General features: G+C 36.2%; 1 protein-coding gene across 1 annotated transcript in view; it reads right to left on the reverse strand.

Moving 5' to 3' along the window:
• Positions 1–15,186, reverse strand: part of CUBN (cubilin) — a 281,789-nt gene that overhangs the window by 243,531 nt on the left and 23,072 nt on the right. The window contains exons 11-14 of the mRNA XM_035306864.3: positions 14,516–14,634; positions 13,887–14,073; positions 12,277–12,389; positions 9,317–9,551 (exon numbers count right to left, since the gene is read on the reverse strand). Of these exons, the coding sequence (XP_035162755.3) occupies positions 9,317–9,551; positions 12,277–12,389; positions 13,887–14,073; positions 14,516–14,634 (654 nt within the window). The remainder of the gene's footprint in view (positions 1–9,316; positions 9,552–12,276; positions 12,390–13,886; positions 14,074–14,515; positions 14,635–15,186) is intronic.

A 15,186-nucleotide genomic window follows, 5' to 3' on the forward strand; every position in this document is an offset into this window, starting at 1 on the left:
ATTTAGATTATAGTAATATAGACATTAGAAATAAGTGAGATAAGGTAACATTTTAGATGTGTAAGATATGAAATATGGCCGGGCGCCGTGGCTCACGCCTGTAATCCCAGCACTTTGGGAGGCCTAGGCGGGTGGATCACGAGGTCAAGAGATTGAGACCATCTTGGTCAACATGATGAAACCCCATCTCTACTAAAAATACAAAAAATTAGCTGGGCACGGTGGTGCGTGCGTGTAATCCCAGCTACTCAGGAGGCTGAGGCAGGAGAATTGCCTGAACCCAGGAGGCAGAGGTTGCGGTGAGCCGAGATCGCGCCATTGCACTCCAGCCTGGGTAACTAGAGCCAAAACTCCGTCTCAAAAAAAAAAAAAAGTATATGAAATATGTAGCCATCTGTAGCACCCAGATTGTGAGATCTAAATACCGCTTCCCCCAGAAAAAGTTGGAGTTCTTTGGGGAAATCAGGGTTTTCAGCCCTGTGAGTAAATAATGAACAGGAAGAGCCTAAAACATTTTTTCAGACCAGAAAGCAAAGAAGTTTTCAAAGGTAACTGGAGTTTGATTAAAGAAGTTCAGAAACTAACTGGAAAAATTTCCCACTAACCAAATATGGAACATTTAAAAATGTCTAGAACTGATTAAAGCATGTAAAATATGCTATAATATATAAATGTACAGATATCAAAAACAAAACAAAAGAAAACGTAATAGTAAGTGATCATTTTGAAGAATGCTAGGGAACCAAGTCATGAATTTGAATACTTTTAAAAAAAGAGAAAAATCAAGCATTTATCCTACCTTTCCTATGTGATCTCTGTATGAGAGCAACCAAATAGTTGATATGAGTAATTTCTACTCCATTCAAGAACTTCAAATAATAAATGAAGAAGAAATAATAAAATCAAACTGTTATCATTTTGTAGGTCTCAATGAATAACTCATCTAAATAACAAACATAAAGAATGGCTAAAACCATTCAAGGACGCACAAAAGAGGCTTTTAATGGGAAGTTCAACCTGAGGAGATCAAAACACTCTGACCAATGTTAATGTCATAATAGACAAGCAGATACCATGTCTGTCCTGAAAAGATTATTTTTGCCAAATAAAACCCCCTGAATTTAACCAAACTTTTTGATATAAGTACCAGTTTACAACATGACAAATGGCATGTAGAATACAAACAGCAAAATCCAAGATGTGGGACGATCTACAGAACAAACAACCCATTTCTTTAACAAATAAGTTTTAACAATGGGCTGCTCTGCCTACGGAGTAGCCATTCTTATGCCTTTACTTTCTTAATGAACTTGCGTTAACTTCATGGACTCGCTCCCAATTCTTTCCTGTGCAAGGTCCAAGAACCCTCTCTTGGGGTCTAGATCAGGACTCCTTTCCGGTAATAAATTCCTGGCAATCCCAGTAGGGATGATGCTGAGGAAACCCCCAACCCACAGGAAGCAGACTGCAGCACCAACTGGCCGACTGTGGATATCACCTTTTGTCCGAGTTATGAATGGCCTTCACCATACTGACACTTTCTGACTGCACTTCTCTCTACCCTGAATACAAGAGACCCTAAAAGTTAGGCAGGAATATTGTCCCTATTCATCCTGAAGGAGTTATAGAAAATGGATCATCCTCCCTCTACAATCCTTGGGATTAAGGGTCACCTTATAAAAGGGTGTGGGGAAATATAGGCATTCAAACCAGAGCAACTCCATCTTGAATAGGGAGTTGAATCTTGAGTTGGGAGGCTAAGGCAGGGAGATCACAAGGTCAGAAAACAGATCATCCTGGCTAACACACTGAACCTCATCTCTACCAAAAACACAAACATTAGCCAGGCATGGTGGCACGTGCCTGCAGTCCCAGCTTCTCGGGAAGCTGAGGCAGGAGAATCGCTTGAACCTGGGAGGTGGGGGCTGCAGTAAGCCAAGATCGCACCAGCCTGGGCAACAGAGCGAGACTCCATCTCAAAAAAAAAAAATGAACAATGATTAATATTTGGTAATAATAAGGAATTATTGTTTGTTTTAGTATTTGTCATTTTCGGGCATGGAGCAGCAAATAGCAAAGGACTGTGATCTCTGAAAAGAGAAGCATATGTGGTATGTCCCATACTCACTCAAGAATTCAAAGACATGAAGCCCAAGGAGACAGCAATACCCTTGCTACAGTAAACAAACAACTCATAATTTAGGGCTACCAAAGCTCTGGGGTTTTGGAGCTGCATACTATAAGGAAAGCAGCTGCATGGAAATGGCACCCCCAAAAATGCACAGGCATTTCCTTGGGTCCTTAGCTGACTTCCAAGCTGCACATGCACCAGGGAAGATGGCAGGTCTAAAAGAACAGCTTCTGGGGAGTGAGGATGCTAAGAGTTGAAGAGACCATGAATAATAAATATCAAAGCGATGTGTTGTCCTACTGAGGCAGAAAAAAGATACTTTTGTGAAAACTTGAAAAACTGAATTGAAACTCCAGAAAAGTATGTTACAAGGGTAAGAATCATGATCTAGGAATTATGACAATCCACCAAGATTCAAAGAAGATTTGAAATAGATACCCTGTACATTCAAGTCTTGATTAAATGAAAGTGATCTGCCAGGAACATAAGTGCCTACTAGAATAAAGCCCAACTCTTCTGAGAGGAAGATAATATAATCCAGAACTCCTGCAATACATTATGTGTAATGTCCTGATCCCAATAAAAACTTACTAGGCCAGTGAGGAAGTAGAAAAAAAAAACAATAATCAATAATCAATAAAACAAGCAATCTGAGCAAAGCCAGACACACTCCAGATACTGAGGTTACCAAGCAAAAACTCCAAAATAACTATGATAAAACTTAGAGAAAAAGATTGAAAAAATAGATGATGAGAATCACAACAGTGAATTAAAATCTATACTTAAAGAATCAAATGGATACTCTAGAAATGAAAAATACAATATCTGAAATCAAAAACTCTTTACATGGTGCGTGGGTTTTAATGGTGGATTGGACACAGCAGAAAACAGAATTATTGTACTTACAGACTTTTCAAAACAAAAGAACCAAATAAAATCAGAGAAAAAAAGAAGGTAAGGATATAAAACTATAAGAGCTATTAGAAATAGTCAAAACCTTTATCATATGTGTAATTTGAGTCCCAAAAGGGGAAGAGAGAAAAAAAAAGTAGCAATACAATAGATGAAAAAATATTGACTGAAAATTTTCAAAGTTACATAAAAGAAAGCAACCCGTAGATTTAAAACTCTCAGTGACTCTCAAGCAGGACAAACACAGAGAAAACCAGATCTAGATATGCAAAGATCAAGTTATGGAAAATTAAATATATACACAAAAAAGTGATGGGGGAGAAAATAAGACATATTATCTTCAGGAGAACATCAAGATTTACCGCTGAGTTTCCTCTACCACCCAAAATTATGGAAGTCAGAAGACACTGATGTGGCTAATTGGAAACTGTCAACCTAAAATTACATGTGTAACAATATCTTTCAAAAATTAAGGTGGAAAAATGCATTTCTAAACAAAAGCTGGGAGAATCTGTCTTCAGCAGACATGCTCTATGAAAAATATTAAAAGATGTTCTTCAGGCTGAAGAAAAATGATCTCATTTGAATAGAAAATGTCTGTTTGCAAATGGCATGATCTTTCATACATAGAAAACCCTTAGGACTCTACCAAAATACTTTATAACTAATCAATGAACAAACTAATTCAGTAAAGTTACAGGATATAAAAATCAACATATAAAATTAGTCACATTTCTATACATTAACAATAAACTATATAAAAAGGGAATTAAGAAGAAAACCCTATTTACAATAGCAACAAAAAGTTAAATACTTAGGAATGACTTTAACCAAGAAAGTGAAATATCTGTATTTTGAAAACTGTACAACATAATGAAAAAAAAGAAAATATTTGTTGTTCAAGAATTGAAAGAATACTGTTAAAATGTCCAAACTATGCAAAGCAGTCTACAGATTCAATGCCATCTCTAACCAAATTCCAACAGCATTTTTCACAAAATAGAAAAATAATGCTATAATTCATATGGAATTACAAAAGATGCCAAATAGCTAAAGCAATCTTGAGCAAAAATAACAAAGCTGAAGACATCACACTGCCCGATTTTAAAATATATTACAAAACTGTAGTAATCAAAACAGTATGTTATTGGCACTAAAAACAGATATCTAGACCTATGGAACAAAACAGAGAGCCCAGAAGTAAGTCCACACATTATGCTGAATTGATTTTTGACAAACATGTAAAGAACACACAATATGTAAAGGATAGTCTATAATATAATGCTGAGAAAACTGGATATCCATTTTCAGAAAAATGAAACAATCTTTATCAAAAACCATATACAAAAGTGAACTCAAAATGAATTAAAGACTTAAACATAAGGCCTGAAATTGAAGAATTAATCCAGGAAAACATACAGGAAAAGCCCTGTGACATTAGTCTGAGAAGTAATGTTTTTTTGGATGTGACTGCAAAAACACAGTCAAAATGTATAAAAAAACTCAACTAAACATCAACAAAACAAATTAACCCAATCTTAACAATGGGCAAAAGATCCAATAGACATTTCTCAACAGAAAACATACAAATGGCCAACAAATATATGGGAAAATGCACAACATCACTGATCATCAGGGAAATGCAAATCAAAACCACAATAAGATGCCACTTCATACTGTTAGAATGGCCATTATCAAGAAGACAAAAGATAACAAGTATTGGTGACATGTGGAGAAAACAAAATCCTTGCTCACTATTGGTGGGAAAGTATATTGGTATAGCCATATTTAAAACAATATTTAAAATATAGCCATATTTAAAACACAATATGGAGAATTGTGTTTCTCATTTTTATTTTGAATTCTCTGTGACCATAGGTTTTATTAAAAGTATGCTGTTTTAATAAAATTAAATTGCTGTTTTAAAAAATTAAATCAATATCTGGAAAAGCTATCTGTACTTCCATGTTCGCTGCAGCATTATTTGCAATATATTCACAAAAGCTAAGATATGGAATCAATCTAAGTGCTTATCAACAGATAAATGGATAAAGAAAATGTGCAATATATAAATACACACAAACACACACATACATATAAATGAGGCAATTATTTATCCTTAAAAAGAAAAGGAAATCCTGTCATTTGTGACAACATGGATGAAACAGGGAGGCACTACACTAAGTGAAATAAGCCAGACATAGAAGTATAAATACTGTATGATCTGACTTATATGTGAAATCTAAAAAAAAGCTAAATTCATAGAAGCAGAAAATAGAATGGTGGCTGCCAGGAGCTGAGATGTGGGGGTCATAGGGAAATATTGGTCAAAGGGTAAAACATTTATGTTCTCTGGAATGAATAGATTCTGGAGATCTAATGTACAGCATACTGACTGTCATTAACAATATTGTATTATATATATGAAAATTGCTGAGAGTAGATCTTAAATATTTTCACCATATTGAAATGGTAACTATGTAAGATGATTGATATGTTAGTTTGATTGTGGTAATCATTTTCACAATGATACATATATCAATATATCAAAAGAGCATATTGTACATCTTAAATATATATAACTTTTATTTGTCAATTAAACCTCAATAAAGCTGGAAAAACATAAATGCTTGAAATATTGGGAAAAGAAAAAAATAACATAAGAAAATATATAAAGCAAAAGTTTCAGAACCAAAAGTTGCCAAATCTATAATCATAGTTTGAGATTTTACTATAACTTGCTCACTAAGTAATAAAGCAAATACTTTTATAAATCAGTAAAGAAAATTAATATTTGAAAAACACTATTTACCAACTTGATTAAGTTAATATAGGTAGAGGACTACCTCTAACCATTGCAGAAAATACATTATTTCCTGTCAATATAATAAATGAGCCAAAATAGACTTTAGTCTATAAAGTAAATCTCAACCAATTTCAAAAGATTCAAATAATATACTGCATGATTAGTGATCACATCAGTAAATAAACAGCATACTTTTAATAAAACCTATGGTCACAGAGAATTCAAAATAAAAATGAGAAAATACTTTCAACTAAATGCAAATTAAAATATATATATTAAAACCTGTAGGATGCATATTAAAACTCTGAGAAAAATGCATAGCTTTTGTGCATACATTAGATTTTCTAAAATATTCAAACTCATTTGTCAATGCTTCCAAGTCAAGAAGCCTGGAAAAAATTTAAAAGCAACAGTAAATAAAGTGCAAAATAACACAAGGAAAGAAAATAATAAAACCATGAGTAAAAACCATGAAATAAAAATCAGCAGAAAACACTACCAGAGCCAGAAGTTGGAATTTTGAAAAGATTAGTAAAATTAACAAAACCTTAGTTAGACTTACCAAGGTAAAAAAGATAACATAAATGATCAATTATCAGGAGTGAAAAGAGAGGACATCACTACAGAACCTACAAACACTAAAAAACATTAAGAAAATATTCTAAAAGTATAGATGAGTTTCTTGAGAAAAAAAAGTTACCATAACTGAAAAAAGAAGAAATGTAAAATCTGAATAGATCTATACTAAATACATTGAAGCATAATTCAAAGCCTTCTCACAAGGAAGCCTGCCGTCTCAATTAACTTAAAGGTAAATTATTTCAAACACTTAAGGAAAAACTATTGTCAATCTAACACAAATTCTTCCAGAGAATATAAAAAAAAAGAATACACTTTCAATTTTAACAGATTGGCATTACTTGTAACTTGACAGAACTACAAAGGAATATCTCCTAAATATAGATATAAAAATTCTAAAAATATATATTAGCAAATAAAATCTAGTAATGTATAAAAAGCATAACTTGCCATGAACAAATGGAAAATATTTGATGAATGTAAAGTGGATTCACCATTCAAAATCAATCAGTTGAATTCACTACATTTACAGAATAGAGGACAAAAAATATATGATCACCTCAATAGAGTCAGAAAAAGTATTTTATATATTCCAACATTCATTGATAATTTTTAAAAATTTTTGGCAACCATGAACAAAAGATGTGATTTTTTTAACTGTTTATAAATTCTGACAACTATCCCATTTAGAAGTGGGCCTACGTCCACTCCCCTTGAATTTGGGTTAGCTTGTGACTAATTTAACCTATTGAATATGGCAGAAATAACACAATGACTTCTAAACATTGGCCAAAAAAAGCCCATGCAGCACCTGTCTGGTTCTGTTGTAATGCTTGCTCTGAGAAAAGTCAACTGCCACGAAAAAGGTTCACTATTCTAAGACCATCTTTTTTTTTTTTTTTTTTTTGAGACGGAGTTTCACTCGTTACCCATGCTGGAGTGCAATGGCGTGATCTCGGCTCACTGCAACCTCTGCCTCCTGGGTTCAGGCAATTCTCCTGCCTCAGCCTCCTGAGTAGCTGGGATTACAGGCACACACCACCATGCCCAGCTGATTTTTTGTATTTTTAGTAGAGACAGGGTTTCATCATGTTGACCAGGATGGTCTCAATCTCTTGACCTCGTGATCCACCTGCCTCGGCCTCCCAAAGTGCTGAGATTACAGGTGTGAGCCACCGTACCCGGCCAGACCATCTTTTTAGAGTAGCCACATGTAGGTACTCAGGTCCATAGCCTAGTTGAATTCTCACTGAAAGCCAGCATCAATTGGTAGCCATTGGAGCCACCTGCTTATAACTGCTGAATAGATTTCAAGTAATAGCTGTCATGTTGGGCTCTTTCCAAATTCCTGGCCCACAAAATCAGAAACTTATAGCTAACATCATATTCAACAATAAAATATTGAGCATTTCCCCATGCAGTCAGGGAAAAGACAAGGATTTCCTTTTTACCACTTTTATTCTGCTTGGTATTAAAGGTCCTAGCCAGGGCAATAAATCAAGGAAAAGAAATAATATTTACAAAGACTGGAAAGGAAGAGGAAAAATATCCTTCATTCACAGATGATGTAATTGCGTATGTTAATCCAAAAGAATCTACAAAAAATAATTAGAATTGATGAATGAATTTAACAATGTATATGGAATCAAAATCGAACACTTAAAAAATACATATTTTTACATAACAAGTGGAAAAATTAAATTTTGGAAAATTAATATTTCACTAAGCATAAAATATCAAATATCTATAAATAAATCTAACAAAAGATATGGAATACTTAGACACTAAAAGTGATTATTACCAGGATAAATTAAAAGAGAACTAAATTAAAAAACAGTCTATTTTCAAACACTGAGAAGCTCAATATTTTTAAGAGGTCATTCCTTTCCATGTGCTTATAAATTCAGTGTAATTCTAATAAAATTATTAGAGAAAACTGACAAGTTGATTCAAAAACTTATATGATAGCGCATAATATCCAACATCTTTGAAAAGAACCAAGTTGAAATTACACTTTCAGATTTCAAGCTTTGGTAGTTAAGACTATGAAGCCTCAAGATAGATAAAAACACCAATAAAAAAGATGAGAAAATGCTGATATAGATCCACATATGTGTTGATGAATGAATTGGGGGCTTGGTATACTGCTCTCTTTATTTTTTATTTGTTTAAAACTTTCATAGTAAAAACTTAAAAGAAAATCAAATAATTAAGATAACAACAAAAAGAAAAAATTATTGAGTGTTCATTCAGATAAGGAATACTGCGTGAAGGGGTAGACAATGTCCTCAGCATTTCTGCAGTAAGCTACTAGTAGAGCTTATATAAAGGCTGTTCAGTAATTTGATAAGGGACCAACTAAGACTTATGTTTTTTAATCCCTTCTATTTCATGCTAATTGTGTTATCTTTAAACACAAAATAAATTCTAATTCATCCTAGATTGACTTGATTTTACAGTAATTATGGCTGGGCATAGTGGCTCATGCCTGTAATCCCAGCACTTTAGGAGGCCGAACTGGATGGATTGCTTGAGTCTGGGAGTCTGAGACCAGCCTGGACAACACAGAGAAACCCAACCTCTACAAAAAATATTAGCCTGGTGTGGTGGTACACACCTGTGGTCCCAGCTACTCAGGAGGCTGAGATGGGAGGATCACTTGAGCAGAGGAAATTGAGGCTACAGTGAGCCATGATCAGGCCACTGTACTCCAGCCTGGGCAACAGAGTAAGACCCTGCCTCAAAATAAATAAATGAATAAAATAATTATAAAAATAATATATATACTCAGATCCCAAAACATCTCATGTATTGAAAAGTCTAACATTGATTAAGAAAACTTAATAGCCTCAAAATTTTGCTTGTTTTTTCTTCATGTGTGAATATACCTGGTTGCTGTGTTTCCCATCTTACTGTAAAGCCACTCCCATTTCTTAAGTGTTCAGAATAGAGATGAAAATAGAGAGCATTATCACTGCTGAGGAGTTCATGAGGGAGGCTGGAACCACAAAATCTTCCAAGTTGAAAAGCAGCGGACGAATCTCCATCATAAATCTGAAGAAACTCATGTGGACAATTGTCCACGGATTCTAATCGGAAAAAAGTGAAAGTGATACGCAGGACCTAAAAATATAAAGGCCACATATATTATCTTTTATTTCCATGTTAATTTTAAAATATTTCTCCCACTTCCTAGCAGCATTCCTATTGAGGCACTTTCAAGAGATAGATCTATCATTTCCTAATTATCCACCATTACATATGGCAATCTACATACTAAATGACTTAGCTAAATATCGTTAACAACAAACTTTAACTAACATCAAAATATATCAAAAAATCTTAATGTTAATAACACAGATTTATCCCGATTTCATTAACCTTGTCAAGTCCACCAAACCAAGGTATTTCAAACATATTTCTAAAGCAGTAAGATAAATTGGACATTTGAAACTCTACCTTGAATTCAGTTTAATTGGCTAATATTACCTACCATTCACAACAATGTGCACCCTGATTCCCTGAATAACCTGTGGCCTGTATGGAACACACAGACATTCATCACTGCCCACCAGGGATGCTGATTCTAGAGGAGCTAAGATTCTGATGCCCGCCCAGACCGCCAGGCTCAGGTGTAGGCGGAGTAGGCAGGATGTGGACATGTAAAGCCTGGAAGGCTTCAGGGACTGAATTTAATTAAAGGATGAGGAATACCAAGAGTGGAGAATGGGAAGAAGGGAATAGAAAAAAATGCTGAGCATACCAGTAGAAGAGAATAAACACAACAATGTGTCAGAATGTATTAGAATACAGACTTCAAATATAGTAATATAACTTAGAAAATGTACTGACAACCTCGTTTGAAATAAACAATCAAAAGAAGGCTGTCGAATTCAATTTTCCTCAGAACCTAAAACCACAACAATATTCAGTTAATGAAAAAGAATCTCAGGAATTTTTGAAATTCTGTGCTAGGGTATTTTAAGATCAGTTACCTATTAATATATGACTTTCTCTCTTAAAACAATTTAAATGAAACTCAAATGTTCATTAATTGATCTATCCTGATTTGTATAATTTTCTATACTGTGTCCATTATGAGAGTGAAAAGATATAAAATCACAATAATCAAGAAAAAAACAAGATGAATTTTCTTACAAACTGGTAATAAAAGTATTAAAAGTTTCTCACCTAAGAATTTTTTTTCAAAAGAAGCATATTTTCAATGCCAGGAAATAGAATTCATGAAAACTAAATGGAAGGAAGGAAACATAGTATACCCACAGGGAAATTTATTTTGGAGTTTATTAGTGTGAGGTAACTAGGTCCCAAACAGTCCTTCCTCCTTAAGGGAAAAAAAATGTTTTTTGACCCTTGTACAATGCCCTCTGTAATCATTTGCTACAAAAAATTAATAGGATTGCAAGGGAAAATTTTATCTATTCAGACATGCCATTTTATTTTTATGAGTCCAGGAGATGGTTGAGAAACAATATTTGGAAATGTCTGGGTAATTAATGTTGGGTATAAAAGCACTAAGAACCTTGGGCTTGGATCTAAATTAGAAGAGCGTTCACACAGCGGGTCAGAGTGACAGGCTTTGGAGGTGACTGGCCTGCATCTGAGTCACCCCCTGCTGCTTTCGAACCACATGCACCTGGACATGTTTCTCAGTTTCACCAGGCTCTGTTTCCTCATGTGTAAAATGAAGATAATAATTTCTATCTTTCAGGGTTATGAGGGTTAAAAATGGAATGCTATAATGCATATGAAGCTCTTAGCACAGAACATGGCAGAGTGAAGACATTTGATAAGAAAACTATCTTAATATCAGTCACCATTTTTGCATAATAATCAACATTATACTAAGTGACCATCTTCAAAAATACCGTCTCAATAACAGCATGATTTTACAAATTAACTACTGATTTGCAGTTGGTCAACCAGTATAGAGAATCATTCATACTGGAGAAAGCATGGACTTTGAAACCAGACAAACTTGACTTTGAAATTCAACTATTCCTATTACAAGTTAAGAAGTGTTAACAAAAATTGCTTAGCTTCACCTACTTTTCATTATTTTATCTATAAAAGGAGAATCCTGTTACTTTTTTCCTTTTGTTTTCGAGACGGAGTCTCACTGTTGCCCAGGCTAGAGTGCTGTGGCGCAATCTCGGCTCTCGGCTCAGTGAAACCTCTGCCTCCCGAGTTCAAGCAATTCTCCTGCCTCAGCCTCTTGAGTAACTGGGATCACAGACACCCATCATCATACCTGGCAAACTTTTGTAATTTTAGTAGTGCTGAACTTTCACCATGTTGGCCAGGCTGGTCTCGAATTCCTGACCTTAGGCCATCTGCCCTCTGGCTTCCTAAAGTGCTCTGTTACCCAGGCTGTAATGCAGTGGCACTACCTCAGCTCACTACAAACTCTGCTTCCTGGATTCAAGCAATTCTCCAGCCTCAGCCTCCCAAGTAGCTGGGATTACAGGCATGTGCATCTGGCTAATTTTTTTTTATATTTTTAATAGAGATGGGGTTTCTCCAGTGTTGGCCAGGCTGGTCTCAAACTCATGGCCTCAGGAGATCCACCCGCCTCAGCCTCTCAAAGTGCTGGAATTACAGGTATGAACCACCGCACTCGGCCCCTGTTACTTACTTCCAAGAATTAACAGAAGGTTATAGAAAGGTAGGTACAGGTCTAGCCAAAATTCTGGCACTCAGTACTTAGTAAGCACTCAATATATGATCGCTGAAATATCATTGTATGTACTTTATGTAATATATACACATATTCCATATTTATGTATACACATATAATAAGCATTTGGGCCAGAGTTACTGCATTTACCTTTCCCCTTTCAGTCTGGATAACCCAGAAGCAGTTAACATCATGAACATAACCGACATCCAGGCTCCTGTAGCTGAAGCTTCCATTGATCCCTGAGAGAGACTCTCCACAAACTGCAAAGGAAAAGATGAACTGGGTTTTTCAGACGTTCCTGAAAGGAAGAGCTTGGGCAACTGTAACTCTGCTGCCAAAATATTTGAATAATGACGGTTGAAGACATAAAACCCTGCCATTCCCTCTTCTCTGTCCTCTTTTTCTGTCAGCTTCCATGGAAATCCCACCTCTTGTTCAAAGCTCAGCTGATGCCTCGTCACCTGCTCCATGAACTGCCCTGTCTTACATTTTCACTGATTCCCATTCTCTTTGTCCCTGTGACACTCGATTTCACCCCACACGACATGGCTCATATCTTTAATTCTTGTATCTGTTCTGCCATTTGGGGTTGGCCTTGTCTCCTCAACTGGAAGGTGAGCAGATCATAAGCAAAGACAGTATTTTATGCCTCCATATTTCTCCATAGGGTCTACTATTGCCCTAAACATATAACAACCTCTGAATAAATGCATTGGGTCCACATCAGGAGTCTTAACTGAGGGGTAGGAGAGTCAAAATTGACTTTATGAAGGAGGTTGAAGGGGGAGTACCGAGGGACAGACACATCTGGATGGGAAAAACGGAAGACATTTGAGGAGGCTGATGGAGAGAAATATCTCAAATAAATGGATATAGTGGGAAATACTCATGGTGGCACATGGGGTCTGGTGGTGAAAGAAAACTTGCTTGATAAAGGCAATTCTATGAATTAGTGAAAAATAAGGTTAGATGGATCGAGTGAGACTCAGTTACATAAATTCATTGAAAAATAATCCCAGTCTCTATTTAACAGGCAACAGGAAGCCACTGTGCATCCTGGAATGGTAGAGTGACATGATTAAGTGCATATTCTCCTCAGAAAACTTCCCCTTAGAAAATCATAAAAGGCAGGCTGGGCATGGTGGCTCACCCCCGTAATCCCAGCACTTTGGGAGGCCGAGGCGGGTGGATCACCTGAGGTCAAGAGTTCAAGACCATCTGACCAACATGGAGAAATCCCATCTCTACTAAAAATACAAAATTAGCTAGGCACGGTGGTGCATGTCTGTAATCCCAGATACTCAGGAGGCTGTGGCAGAAAAATCACTTGAACCCAGGAGGCGGAGGTTGCGGTGAACTGAGATCACGCCATTGCACTCCAGCCTGGACAACAAGAGCAAAAAAGCAAAAGGAAGGAAGGGAGGAAGCAGGGGAGGGAGGGAGGGAGGAAGGAAACGAGAGAGAAAGAAAGAAAGAAAGCAGGCAATACCCTAGCATGCGTTATATTCAAAAAGGACACAGTGAAAATGGCAAATACTAATTGAATTATTCTTTGGAAGAAAAGTTCTTGGCTTACAGTGAGATTGATAAATATTTACCTTGTGAATTTTACACCATTTCTGCAAGGAAAGACTTAGTTCCTCACCATCTGAGCAACTGGACAAGAAAGTAGATTCAGCAGAGGAATCTGCTGAGGGACTCATTAGAGGATGCTGCTGCTACACTGTGAGCAACTGTGGCATAAATGCGGACTGTACCTTGCTGGGGAATCTGACAGAGAGGTCCAGTCCAGAGACGTGTGCATTCACAACTGAAAGAATTGATGCCATCAACACAACTTCCTCCATTCAAACAGGGGTTGCTCAAACACTCATTGATGTTTTCTGTACAGTTGACACCTGTCCAACCTGAGTCACACTTACAAAAATAACCAGAGACTGTGTCCTAAGGGAAAAAAAACACATAATACCATAAAAAAAGGGATAAACAATAAACTTGAATCAATCCAAATAAGAGGAATGCGGTGCTATTGGTATATTTAACAGGTGCCATAAACACACATGTATTTATGCATATTTTCTAGTAGTCTAACTTGTTATTAATAAGTTTAAATGGTAATTGTTAAGTATAAGTCAGAGTTATTTAGATCAAACTGCAGGCTTGCTTCAGTACTTTGTAAATCACTGACACAAAAAATTAACTCATTGTTTCTTCCTGAAAACCAAAATCATTATCTACCTTTTATCTGAAAGTTTTAGACAGTTCCTTATCTGAAACTTGACTGATTATCTTAACATTCCTGAATCCCATAAAGATACATTTTATAGGCATGAAAATAAAATTATTTTTAGGTACTCTCTGTCCATAGGAAGAACAAAGGACTCACGAGGCATTGTCCATTTAGACAGGGGTGACTTAGGCAAATAGTACCGAGCTGCACACATCCATTTGGCCCATAACCATTTCCAGTATAACCTGGGAGACAGGTGCAGACAGGTAAGGAATCTGTTCAGAAACAAAAACAAATGTGTAAGTACAGGTCTCCTCCTCTGTTCAGATGCGGTGTCTAAACTCAGCATCTGCTGTCTAGACAAGGATCCACCAACATCCAGTCTGTGTATTTTGACAGGCAGACAAAACTAGGGATGAGGAGAAAATATTAGAATCTTTATTTTTGTATTTCTTATCTTAAAATAAGAAAGCCATTAAATGCCTTCAATATGTTATTGAAGTATTGAGTTGATATGGGTGCTGTCAGCCCATACATCAGATGGTCCTGAGTTGTGCACAAAGGTGAGGTGGGCCTGGGCAAGACAGACATTCCTCATCACAGAAGAGTTAACAGCAGAAAAGGGGATTCTTAGGATGAAAATATCTGTTGCAAGCACTGGACTTACACTGATTTAATCCTCTCAAGACCCCAATAGAGGGCTGGGTGTGGTAGCTCACTCCTGTGATCCCAGCACTTTGGGAGGTTAAGGTGGGCAGATCATTTGGGTTCAAGAGTTTGAGACCAGCCTGGCCAATGTGGTGAAACCCTGTCTCTACTAAAAATAC

Source organism: Callithrix jacchus, chromosome 7, assembly GCF_049354715.1.
Source record: "Callithrix jacchus isolate 240 chromosome 7, calJac240_pri, whole genome shotgun sequence".
NCBI classification, from domain to species: domain Eukaryota; kingdom Metazoa; phylum Chordata; class Mammalia; order Primates; family Cebidae; genus Callithrix; species Callithrix jacchus.